This window comes from Vitis vinifera, chromosome 5 (assembly GCF_030704535.1).
Source record: "Vitis vinifera cultivar Pinot Noir 40024 chromosome 5, ASM3070453v1".
NCBI classification, from domain to species: domain Eukaryota; kingdom Viridiplantae; phylum Streptophyta; class Magnoliopsida; order Vitales; family Vitaceae; genus Vitis; species Vitis vinifera.
Window position 1 is genome coordinate 751,273 of NC_081809.1, and position 12,889 is coordinate 764,161.

The 12,889-nt window shown below is 33.8% G+C and overlaps 2 protein-coding genes across 2 annotated transcripts; one reads left to right on the plus strand and one right to left on the minus strand.

Moving 5' to 3' along the window:
* Nucleotides 1-157: 157 nt before the first annotated feature.
* On the plus strand, nt 158-1,593 carry LOC100248329 (leucine-rich repeat extensin-like protein 3). The gene has a single exon (XM_002271495.5). The coding sequence runs from the start codon at nt 662-664 to the stop codon at nt 1,199-1,201; it is 540 nt and encodes a 179-aa protein (XP_002271531.2). The 5' UTR covers nt 158-661; the 3' UTR covers nt 1,202-1,593.
* A 6,629-nt stretch (nt 1,594-8,222) lies between these two features.
* Nucleotides 8,223-9,544, minus strand: LOC100253375 (GATA transcription factor 16). Its single transcript, XM_059736621.1, has 4 exons — nt 9,236-9,544; nt 9,126-9,178; nt 8,890-9,033; nt 8,223-8,796 (listed from the first exon to the last, which is right to left on the minus strand). The coding sequence occupies exons 2-4, from the start codon at nt 9,144-9,146 to the stop codon at nt 8,500-8,502; spliced, it is 462 nt and encodes a 153-aa protein (XP_059592604.1). The 5' UTR covers nt 9,147-9,178; nt 9,236-9,544; the 3' UTR covers nt 8,223-8,499.
* Nucleotides 9,545-12,889: the final 3,345 nt, after the last annotated feature.

The following is a 12,889-nucleotide window of genomic DNA, read 5'->3' on the forward strand; positions in this document are numbered from 1 at the left end:
TACATCCAATCTTTTATAAATGTCATTATCACGTTTTCTTATAAATGATAAAAGTGACATCCGATTAAAGAGGGTATATCCAAACACAACTTAATTTCCTTACATGGATGCTGTATATTCTATATATTGAAAAAACGGATTTAGCTAGTGTAAATAACTCACATGAGGCCGCCCATGTGAGATTGGGTTAGTAGAGAAGGCTGGCGAAGGATCCAAAACAATACACCTTTCCTAAATGATGCAAAGAATGCTTGCGTCTCCTTCACGTCTACGCCTCCACCTCCACCTCCACGCTTCCCCTCATTCTTCCACGTCTGAACGCTACCCCACCAGTCAAAGCCTATTCCTTTTATCATTTTCCCTCTTCCATTCTTCAACACCCCCCACTGTTGTCAATTCTCATCTAACACTTACAAGACCGTTTCTATACTGTTAAAGTAAAATGCGTCGGTGTACTCTTTTTCTTTAATTCTTTCTACCATTTTTTTTTCTTTTTCTTTTTCTTTTTTTTCTGGTAAAGAAATTAATGGTGTTGCGTCAAAGATAAGAGTCACTGCTTGGACCTCATTGCAACACTCTACTATTCTCTGCTCTCTCTCTCCAGCCTCGCTTTCTCTTTATCTTAATCGGCATTTGGTTTTCTGGGTTGGTGGGATTTCAGATGGAGAGGCCCCGTAGAGTTAGAATGCTACTTTTCGTGGCGGTTTTCATGGTGGTGCAGAGGCAATCCTGGCCGGCCACGGCGGATGTCGCGGCGAAGTCCAAGTACCAGATCGAGTGCACAATGTGCTCTGCTTGTGACAACCCATGCAACCAAGTGCCGTCGCCCCCACCGCCGAATCCCTCTCCCCCGCCTCCGTCGCCTCCACCGCCGTCGTCGAGCTCCAACTGCCCGCCACCGCCTTCCCCGCCCAGCAATCCTACTTACTACTACTCCCCGCCGCCCCCCTCGCAGCCCACCTACGTGTACTCCTCTCCTCCGCCGCCCAATGGCTACAACGGAGGCGGCGGTGGCGGTGGAGCTTTCTATCCGCCGCCGTATCAGAACTACCCTGCACCGCCGCCCCCGAACCCCATCGTGCCGTACTTCCCGTTCTGGTACCACACCCCTCCGCCGACGTCGGCGGCCAACTCCGTCTACTTTTCGGACTCTACAGTTTACACTATCGCTCTGATTTCTCTCTTATTCTGTTTCCTTTAAACCACCCCCCACCCCCCCCCAAAAAAAAAGACAAAACAAAAAAAATAAAAATAAAAGAGATTGAAAATAATTGTGGGAAATTGGCAGATCTACAAGTTGCAGGGGTTGTGATCCTGAAGGAGAAAAGGTGACAGACTGCAAGAGCCACGAGAACGAGAAAAAAGCTTCGCCATTTCCGGAAATGCCCTTCATTGACAGAAAGAAGACGAAGAAGACAAAAGAAGAGAAAAAAAAATCTCTGCAAATCAAAGCAAGAACGATGAATGAAGTAAAATCTCTCCCCTGGTCTCTCTGTAGAGTGTTATCTATCTGTAATTTTCTTCACAATTGTGACCCTTTTTCTTAATTGTTCATTATCATAAAAAATAAAGAGGTTAGATATTTTCCATCCATATTTATTTCCATTTCCCATATTTCTTAAAAAAAAAAAAAAAAAAAGCTTTTGTTGGGTTTAAAACATTTTTATTTTTATTTTTTTTTAGCTCAAAAAGTTAAAATTTGCCTCATAGAATTTGTTTTGAACATTAATTATTTTTAAAAATAAATTTAATATTTTTTTTAAAAAAAAAGTCATAAAAACATTATTCTGAATATTGTGAAGAATTTTCAATAATAAAAAAATCATAATTTAGAATTCAAAAATAGTAATGTCTCGAATTATAAGAAGGGCCTTTCCATGAAAAGGCATAGTGAATAAGATGGGTGCATGGGCAATTATTGAAAGGAACCCACTATTTTGAACGAAGATTCTACCTTTATAGTGCCATTTACCACTCTGTCTGCCACCCACTCCTCTTAATTTATTAAATTGTAGATTTTTATTTTTAAATTTTGATGATGGGTCTTTTTGGGTGTTCAAAGAATTTTTATTTTTATTTTTTAATTTTTTTTAATTTTTTTATTTTTTGGGTAATGATATATTTTACATGTATGAAAGGAATGCATGAAGAGGATTCCAAAAAAAGTGAATATTGTTGAATCCATTACTATAAAATATTATAATTGAGTAATCCCACCTTTCATAATCATATATGAATGGACTATGGGAAAAATTCTCTTTTTCTATTCTTAAAAAGTATAATTCAAAATAGAGCATCTCTTCCACCAAACCCAGAACCTGTACTGTTATGTCTTTTTAATTTTATTTTTATTTTTTATTTTATTTATTTATTATTTTTTAGCTTTTACCAATGTAGGGTTGGTCATGGTGGCCTTTTCCCTAATCCCATGTGACAAAAGGCGGTGTACCCTTTTTCTAGTTGAAAGATAAAATCATACAAAAGGCCTTTAATTTCAATATATATTGAGATTAATTTTGGACCGTCAAAATTTTTGGACCACGGGTGAAATGAAGTGCGACCATTGGTGGCAAGTGGGGGAGTTGTCAACATTTTGATTGTGGGAAAAAAATTAAGGGAAAACCCCGAAAAAGGAAGTGATTTTGAAAAGAAATAAAGTGAAAAAAGACATGGACCACATGGGTGTGCCGGGGGATTAGCTGGAAGGCACGTACTCTGAGGAGCATGGGGTCCAGCCAAGTTGGCTAAGGGCCGTATAATAGGGGAATGTGGAGGATCCTCTTTTTGATTTTGAAGGAGACAGAACCTGGTAATTTTTTTTTAATATAATATAAAATTTTAAATAATTTTAATCAAAATATTTATATACTCCATGAGAGTATATCCCAACATTCCTAACTTTATAAATATTATTTGCTTTAAACCTAAAAGAGATTTTTATGACTTTAAAACTTGTTCACACCATTAAAAGAAGATTATACTTATATATTATAAAAAACTTTATTTTATGTTCATAAAAATCCATCAATATTGATACTTCTGTAAAATTAAATCATTGTTATTTCCACCCTCGATTTTTAGGATATCTAATTCATCTTATTATACTTGGTGTTATGAAATAAAAATTAAAGAAAATCTATTATCTCTCTTTGCCTTATCAAAAATAGCTTTAAGATATTATAGGAAACTAAAGGATTACTTGAGGCTCCACACGTTTGCCTTCAAGATGTGATTAAAGCATCATTTTCCCATATCTACCATCAAGTGTTACAATCCCCCACTGTATTTGTCTTGACAAGTTAGTCATTTTCTCATATCTACCATCAAGTATTACTCACAATCCTCCATTGCACTTGTCTTGACAAGTCAGTTTCCCATATCTATCGTCAAGTATTACTCACAATCCCTTATTGCACTTGTCTTGATAAGTCACTTACGCCACTACACTACAAGCTTACTCCATGATGACTCAATAAAAAACATTTTTAGTGTTAAAAGTTTTCAAATATAAAAAAAAAATAGAAATATTCCAAAATTAGTATCAAATGAATTGCAAGATCAGTATCAAGTATGTCTATCCATATTCTTCTCACCAAGACATGCCTTTAAGAACATATGTTTGCTTGCAAGATGTGATTAAAGCGTCATTTTCCGATACCTACTATCAAGTGTTACTCACAATCCCCCATTGCACTTGTCTTGACAAGTCACTTATATATGTGACCCTACAAGCTTACTCCATGATGACTAAAAAAAAAAACATTTTTAGTGTTAAAAGTTTTCAAATATTAAAAAAAAAAATAGAAATACATTCCAAAAATCAGTATCAAACGAATTCCAAGATCAATATCAAGCATGTCTACTCATATTCTTCCCACAACTATCTATCTCTCTCTCTCTCTCTCTCTCTCTCTCTCTCTCTTCTTTAACCATGTAACAGTCTCATTAAACAATAAATTAATTGAACATTCAAGTTTATACTCTTTTCTTTCGAAAATATATATGTTTCTGATTCATATAAATAAATCAACATCTCTAGATTTCTATTTTTTTTAAATAAAATAAATTAATTAATCATAATTCAAATCTTCTCAAAAGATTACCTAAAAGATTCAAGGTTATTTTTTTTTCATAATTATTAAAATAGAATTAAAATATTAAATTTATAGGCTAAATACTTACCTTGAAAGATTAATCTAAACTCTATTATCTTTTTTATTTCTAATAATAAAAATATAGAATTGTGAGGGAGGAAATGAGAACGAGATAAAGACACTAAACCGATTATAAGAACATGTTACACTCTTTCACTAAAAACACTTTAAATAAAAATATTATTAAATACACTTTGAGTAAAAACACTTATATAACAAAATCCTAATTTTTAGAAGGTTGATTTACCAAATAATTGTCTAAATATTATTTTAAGTAATTTTCCATATTTTTAAGAATAATTTTTAAAAAAAAAATTGTCAAACACTTTATTTCTAACGGGTACTAGAAAACGTTTTTTAAGGCACTTCCCACTACACTCAAAACCTCAACCAACAATTGGAATTAAGGCAGCTATGGAAACTCGAGTTATGATGCATCCAATCCCTATCAACTACTACTTTTAAACCTACCACTAAAGCTTTTAAGCCAATGGAATGGATATCAGTGCCTCATTGGTGACTGATAGGCACTTTTCCTTCTTCAGAAAACAAACAAAAGCAAGGATCCACAGCCCAATACCCCATCAATATTCACCAAGGGTGTAGGCTAAGTAGGGATGACAAGGCTGTAAGTTTGGCCCTTTTCAATGATGCCATTTTTTTTCCCTAAACTTATAGTCTCCACTATATATATAATTTCAAAATACTATCCAAAGTTAGGCTGGTTGTGCTAAATCAAGATCAACATTGTACATGAATTTATTGTACCACCAATTCTACAATTAATAGAGATGTAGCAAAATGTGTTAGCTAGGTTAGGGCATGGTCACTCATACTCCAATTTTGAATGGTCTTCAAGACTCTTCCTAAAGGGCTGATAGGGCAGCTGGTATCAATACAAGTTACCAGCCAAACTACAACACCTGCAACATCCTTATTCAATATGTACTCCATGGACCATGCAGCAAATGCTATACAACCAACAGGGCTGTCTCAAGTAAATGGGCACTCATAAATAAAACAGATAGTGTACTACACTCTTCTATGAAAGTCTCGACTCATGTTTATATACAACAATTTCTCATCAGCTAGGGCTTTTTTGGGGTGGGTGGAGGTTAGGTCTAGATAAATCTATGTACTTATTTCTTATGCTGGTAATGACAACAGCTTGATGGGAGTATCGAATAGAATTGATTGTTTTCATTTGTAGCATTCATATCTATATCTAGTGTCTTGTGTTTCAAATTGGTAGGAAAGTAAATGAGAACAATCTTTCCAAAGAGAGCTCTATGGGCTAGAATCAATTTGGTGGAGCCTACGTGCAACCTTTCTATTCAAAATGTAATCCTCCAAGGACCATAGAGCAAATGCTATACAACAGAAGGTGTACTATACCATTTATGATGATATCAACTTATGTTTATATAGAATAATGGCACATTAACTAGACTTTTCCAAATGAGTGGGAGCTTTGAATTTCTATTAAGCACAAGTAAATTTAGATCCAAGAAAATTTGTGTACTTGCTTGTCTTACTAGTAATGATAACCATATGATGGGAGTGTCGAAGAAAATTGATGTTTTTCATTTATAGCATTCATGTTTATTTCATACCTTGTGTTTCATATTGACATGTTTAAAGAGAGCTCTAAGGGTTACAATCAATTTGGAGAAGCATATGTTCATCGTTTAATGTCATGGACCGGGGTGTCTCCTACAACAAATCCATGCAACACTCAAGGTAGCGTTAATCATATGACTTTGAAAGCAAAACTAAAAGTTGAAGTGTATGAAAGTAAAAGATTGAAGCGGATATAAAATGAATGTTTAAAGAATGTAGTATAATAATATTATGAAGTTTTATCTCATGAGAACTTGTGGCTCCCTTCAAATGGCTATGATATAAATAATAGGGTAATCTATCTATAGATGAAAGTTGATGTTCTTAAACTTAGAAACTAAAGGGGGAAGAGGTTGAATACATAGCCCAATAGATCAATATCGCTTTAGGAGTTATATGAACATGATTAAAAAGAAAAAAGAAAAAGGAAGGAATGGTACAATAAGGACACAATATATATGGAAACTACTTATAAGGCTTCTCTTGAAATCATTGGAAGGGTAAAATCATACATACCGAATCAAGTTGGACTATAAAGCTATTAGAAAATGGGCAAACTTTCAAGAAAAATAAATTTCAAAACGAAATACAAAACAAGAATAAAAAAATTGAGCATCCACACACCCACAAGAAGCTTGAGCGCTTCTTTAGGGCACTTAAGTGCTCCTTTTTTATGCTTGTTTTGTGTGCAATGCAGAGCTTCCTAGTACCCTTTTTCACGCCTTCGATAACATTATCAAAGACAATTAGCCCATAATTTCCTAATTAATTACATAATTATTTTTTGAAAGACCTAAAACCCAACTCCGAAGATGATTAACACCATGGAAGTACATAGATGAAAACATATTCCAAGCAAAATTACAACTTATAACTAGCTAATCTAGCACTAACACTAGGTATCATTGGGGATTCGTCCTTACCCTTCTTCCAAGTCTTCGAAGTGGGACTCAAAAAGCTCATCAAGTACCAAGTCATTCAAGTATCTTCAAATACCTCAACAATGATGAAAATATTAGTAATTACAGATATATCGGAGATATATCGATGGATATTTTGGAAAAAAATATCGATAAGTCTAAAATTGATCGAAATTTATAAAAGTATAAGAAAATTTTCATAAAAAATGTAATTAGAAGTATAATGATATTTTTAAGTTGTTTTATTAAATAATTTGATATATGTATAGTATGATTTATCATATTTAATAATAATATCGTATGCATCGATAAAATATGAATTTTATAAGTGTACATTTATTATTAAATTAAATTAAATATTATTTCATAATAATATTATGATATATCTAATTTTAAAATATATATTAATATTAAAATTATGATCCATTTAATTTAATAAATTGTGATATATGTACAGTTTTTTAATATTTAATTAATTATTAATTATACTAAAAATACTATGAAGAAAATTATCATGATAATTTTTATATTTTTGATAATCAATTAAAAGAAATTTTTTTGCATTTAATTATAAAATAATTAAAATTAATTTTCTCTTTAAAATATTCTTTTAATATTTTCTTTATATAACGACTTTAAATATATATGTGTTTAGTGCATAATATTTAACAAGAGGCAAGTTTGCCCTAATGGTAAATGAGCTGAACCCCAACAGTAAAAAAGGTTTTTTTGAGGCACTATAGCAGTAACGCATTTGGCTTCATTGTAGCACGTTTGACCTTTGTTGACCCGTCGCAAGATATCGCTGAATTTTTTGGGATTTCTCCCGAAATTTCGCCGGATCGATATTTCTCCATAAAATATTATATCCATACCCTCCAATACACTGATATATCACCGACATATCACGATATTTTCTTCCATGCACTTCATATGCTACTTCAAGCACCTCAAACTTTTGATCATGGAGGAACATTCTAGAGCTGCTAAGATCCTGGAGAATAACGCAAATGGTGGATCCATGCAAAAGCTCCATGTAAAATTGGGTACACACCATGAGATTAGCCCTTGGATGGGATGCCATGTTCCCATGTTTCTTGATTCTAGATTCAGTTGGACTTACGGCTCAAAAGCGTCCAGCCCTATCAATGGCCTTATTCCCTTAAGAACATGTTATTTTCATGTTGAAATAAAAAGGATGAGTTGGCATAGTAGCTGGTTGACTATATGAATTATGAGGAGGTTATACTAGCTGGTTGACAGTATGAATAATGAGTATGGTAAAAGGTCCCTATCATGTGCTTTAGACAACAAGAAACACTTCCATTTAGCCTCTTGTGCTTTTGGCAAAGGCTATTGGGAAGCCCATTATCTGCTCAAATCTTTTCATTGAAGATGGGGCTTTGAAGCCCACATCTACCACCCCATGTAAAGCAATATAAATCCTCATGGCCCATAAAACTGATTCAGGCTCAGAGATGGAGAAAATCCATGGAAATTTTTTCAAAAAAGAAGAGTACATAAGATCTAGAGCAAACATGAAATATTATGTTAGCAAAAAACAGATCACTCTCAAATTCTTACAATTTCTTCTTCTTCATCAACTTCACCCTCTCCTCTCCAAATCCCAAAAACAGTTAGAAAGTTAAAACTAAAAAAGAGCTGTGTAAAGAACAGACCAAAAATTGAAAAACAAAAACAAAAAGGGAAGAGACATCAAAAGAAATGGTGGGTAGGTACACTTTGTGGCGCTCTTGATTCTATTTGTTCACTTCTAGTACTTCTCTACTACTACAGCTAATATTTTAAGCATAGACGTAGCCGTAAGACAGAGCCATTAACAGTACGGCCGCTTGCTCTTCTTCTCCCAGCTTCCTCCTCTGTTTCTCCACTGTTGATCTCTGCAACAACACCTCTCTTCCCAATGCGAAGAGCCTCCTCTTCAGCGAGTCCCCCAATTTATTGTTCCCGTTGCCGCCACCATTGTTATGGGAGTGGTTGCTGCTTCTCTTTGCTTTTCTATCATCTGTTGATCCTTTGTTCAACCCCAGGAAGGCTCTTCTCTTCTTCCTGCTTCTGATACCACATGCATTGCACAGAGACTGCAAAAGAGAACACGGATCAGAAAATCAAGATCAAAGCGAAGCTAAATGGAGGTTTGATCCAGAGCAAATGGGTGCTGGAGGATCAATCACCTTAGGCCCAGCTGGACCGCCTCTCCAGAGAGGGGTTTTGGTGGTGCCACAATCAGCGCAGGTCTTCTTCGGCTCGTTAACCTGGCTCTCAGCCGACGAAACAGCATCTGGGTTTTTGTTGTTCATGTCTTCCGACTCTGACCCCTGTACCAAAAAATGGAATGAAACGGAGCATGAGACCGAAGATCCAAGATCAAAGAAAGGCACCCATTATAAAGGAGGCGATGATCACTCACTTTCTCACTCAGATCCACCATCCCCCACCTCCTCTTTCCAAGATCCGAAGCAAACCCAGATGCAACAGCTCAAGTAGGTGTTCACTATTCCACTGACCAACCCTGAAAATACCCAGATAGAGACAGAGATCTACCCAAGTTTTGGCAAACACAGCGGGAGACTTACATTGAAGTAAGAGATCCCAAATGCAAAACCCACCCACAAATTCAGCAAATCAGGAGAAAACACAGTGGAAATGAATGACACCCACAATGCAGTGACAGAGAGATAAAGAGGAGTGTGATCTACAATGGCCGTAGAAATGAGGAGCGTATGGGAATTTTGGCCGAAACCCAAAAAGCAAAACACAGGAGAGAGAGAGAGAGAGAGAGAGAGAGAGAGAGAAGAGAGGGAAGGCAACCGACACCTAGACCACACTGCAGCCGATCTGAGAAAGGACCTTATAAATGTAGAGACGCAAAACCCTAGCCCTATGATTTTTTTAATGACCAAAATGCCCTTCAATCCAAACCCTTTTTCCCAACCCGCCAAAACCCTCCTCCACCAGCCCAAAAAAAGGGCGCCATTCTTTTCTTTTCCTTTCCAATCACTGATGACAATGATTAATGAGACGACATTGTTTTAGTAAGGATGATCATGGCTCAAACTCATCAACTTCGATTTTACTCAAAAATCCTCTCTTCAATTATTAACTTGTATATGATTATTTGGAAGAATTTAAGTAGATAGATCATATAATTAAATGACAGGCTATTATATATGGTTTGAAATTGAACCAGTCTCAATTTGAACTTTTAATCCAAATTATTCAATAAATATGATCAACATCTATATTATTGAATCGAAATAAAAACACATAAAACTAAATTACAAAGAAATAGATTAAAGTACGAAATAATGAGACATTTTTTTACATATTTGACACCATCTAATTGGTTATGTATTTTCAATACCATAGTCGGGTCCATCCCCAAAAGTTGTGATAAGTATTAAGCCACGTAAACTTTACAAAAGATAAAGTTGATGGACCAAATCACAAAATAATTAGGAGAGAAGTACTTTTATTCTCTAAGTTCAAACCAATTAATCATCACCTTTATAGCCCCAAAAGCCCTAATGGAGGATGGACACATATTTGATCAATAGCCATTTGAAAAGGCATTTCAACTTCTCTGCAAAAAGTTTTCTAAGCATATGAAACTGATTGTATTGTTCAATTAACGGTGACATGTAGGGCATCAAGGTGATGGAATGTAACTAAAGGCACTTCCAATGGTAAGTTAGAATTGCCGTTCAAAATGAGGGCAAAATAACTTTAAGACACTATACAATTTGAGAATTTTGAAACCAAAAAACACCAAAATCTTCAATTATCAAATGGATATAGTAATATGCATTAGTTAGTAATTGTGAATTAGCATCATTTGTTATCGTTATTAGTGAAGAATCGGTGATTTTTTAGGTCCACATGGTATAGAGCGACAATCTTTAAAGACATCTCATAAGAGTTTTAATGATTGTCTAAGTAGAGAACATGCATATGGAGTAGTGATAAATCTAATACACATTTGATTAGGGTTAGAGTATGAAGGATGATGCAATATTCAATTATGACATCATAATAAGGTGATCAAATCCTTCTATTTTATGGGTTTTTTTGTTTCTTTTTGGTCCTGAGACTTGGGGTGATGACAACTTGATATATTGTTTTTCTTAGTTCCTTACGCTTAATCGGTCGTCTATCATCTCCCCAACCATAAATTATAAAAGGCTTTTAGCAAATTTCATGTAAATGAGGTTTTAGTAATTAATTTGCAGAGAAAAATAAAAACATGTTTGGTATTGATTATGTATGAAGTGTTTCTAGCTTTTCAAGTACTAAATAAATTAAAAACGTTTACTATAATCACTATCAAATAAACTTTAAGTATAAAGTGAATTAGATGTATTACTTAAGATTCACATGACAACAACTATTTTTCCGATCATATGCAAATTACTATTGTGCAAATGTGATTATTACCCAAAAACAAATTAACAAAAAGTGATCCTAAGTAAATATAACATGGCCCAAAAGAAAAAAAAATAGAAAAAAGGAGATTCATACAAGGTTTTTGAAATGAAAAGCCCTATGAGCCACCCCAATCCATATATAGCCTTTTTGTTGTCATGCTCATTGGTAACGAATAATTAACCAATGAAGGGTCCTTCAATACAGTACACTAGTAGTAGAAAAAAGTGGATATCCAACAGGGTACTTGGAAAAATATGAGGCAATGCATACTCCCCCACCTTATGTGGAGAAAAGAAAAGAAAAGAAAAAATTATTGAGCAGTCTCCCAATGAAGGCCACATCCACATAAGACAAGCAAAGCCCTAAAAATGGTGGATATCATATCATAGCTTTCAGAAGCTGCCATAACTACCATGAGGAGAAACGAAGGAATAGTGGGTCTATCACAAGTGGCTCTGAGTGGCATTCAATCATCCATGTAGCTCTCCCAAAAACCACTCCTCTGATGTGAGGTGTTTAGAACTTGCTTCTACATGTGATTTTGAAAATATTTCTTTAAAAATAGTTTTTATGAACTGTTTTTAAAACGGTTTTAATTACTTTTAAAATTAAAACTGTTTGAGAACTTAAATATATATATATATAAAGGATTTTCTTGAATCATTCTTTAAAAAGATAATATTTTTTAATTTAAAAACTATTTTAAAGAACATATTTTTAAAATATTCTCTATCTTTTTAATTATTATTCATCACACTTTTGCAAGGAATATTTTGAAATAAATTCTCAAAAACTATTTTTTTATCCAAAGTTGAACATATTTTCTCCCTTGGAAAAATATTTGTAAGAACACTTTCCCAAGTAAGGCTTAGTATTTCAGTAGTGACATTTGAGGTAAAGAATAGCCATTGAAGGATGATGAACAGATAAACCGAGAGATCTGATCTTGGGGTGTGAATTTGTGGTGGACATGGAGAAATGAAGTTTGAGAAAAGAGAAATGAGACAAATCATCCAGATATTATTGTGACAGTGGGGCGAAAATGAAAGATCATGAGACAACTTTATTTGTCTTAGAGACAAGACAAGAGGAAAAGAAGAAGAAAGGACCACACCCACATGATCTTCACCTTTCAAACCCATAAAATAGAATGTGTTCTTATACTATAGGAAATTTTAGGTATCCATATTTTTTAAATTTGGACCTTTATATATATATATATAGCTAAATCTAAGAAATTAAATAAGAATAAAAGAAATCGATTTCGATATGATCAATGACAAGGAAATACGAAAAAAAAGAAAGAAGGATAATTAGTTGTTTCTTTCTATCCCATTCTCTAATATTTGGTTATTGGTATATTAAAAAAATTATTTTTCATTTCAACTAGTGATTTGAACTATTGGTGCATACACCCTACTACATTTTCAATAATGTTGAGAACCCTAAGAACAAACATTTTAATAATATCTTTTATCAATTAATATTAAGATGGGTTTAAGAATGAGATTGGTAATGCTTTGTCATGTTACTATTTTTTGATTTGGAGAACACTTTTCATATTGAAAAAAATAGCTTCATAGCTTATTGAATTAAAAATAAAAATAACTATGGTCTTGTTAGACCACACTTTTTCTATTCTCCAAAAAAAAAAAAAAACATTTTTGGTAACCGAAAAATATATAAAAATAAATAAATTTCTTTTTCTTAAATACAGAAAACATAATGTTTTTGAAAAATGTCAATTAT

Excerpts from the sequence above, each read along its gene's own strand:
- LOC100248329 (XM_002271495.5), top strand. The coding sequence starts at position 662 with ATGGAGAGGCCCCGTAGAGTTAGAATGCTACTTTTCGTGGCGGTTTTC.
- LOC100253375 (XM_059736621.1), bottom strand. The coding sequence starts at position 9,146 with ATGGTGGATCTGAGTGAGAAA. Across the intron at positions 9,034-9,125 it reads TGGTGGATCTGAGTGAGAAA|GGGTCAGAGTCGGAAGACAT; the intron begins GTGAGTGATCAT and ends TTTTTGGTACAG. Across the intron at positions 8,797-8,889 it reads GCGGTCCAGCTGGGCCTAAG|TCTCTGTGCAATGCATGTGG; the intron begins GTGATTGATCCT and ends TCTCTTTTGCAG.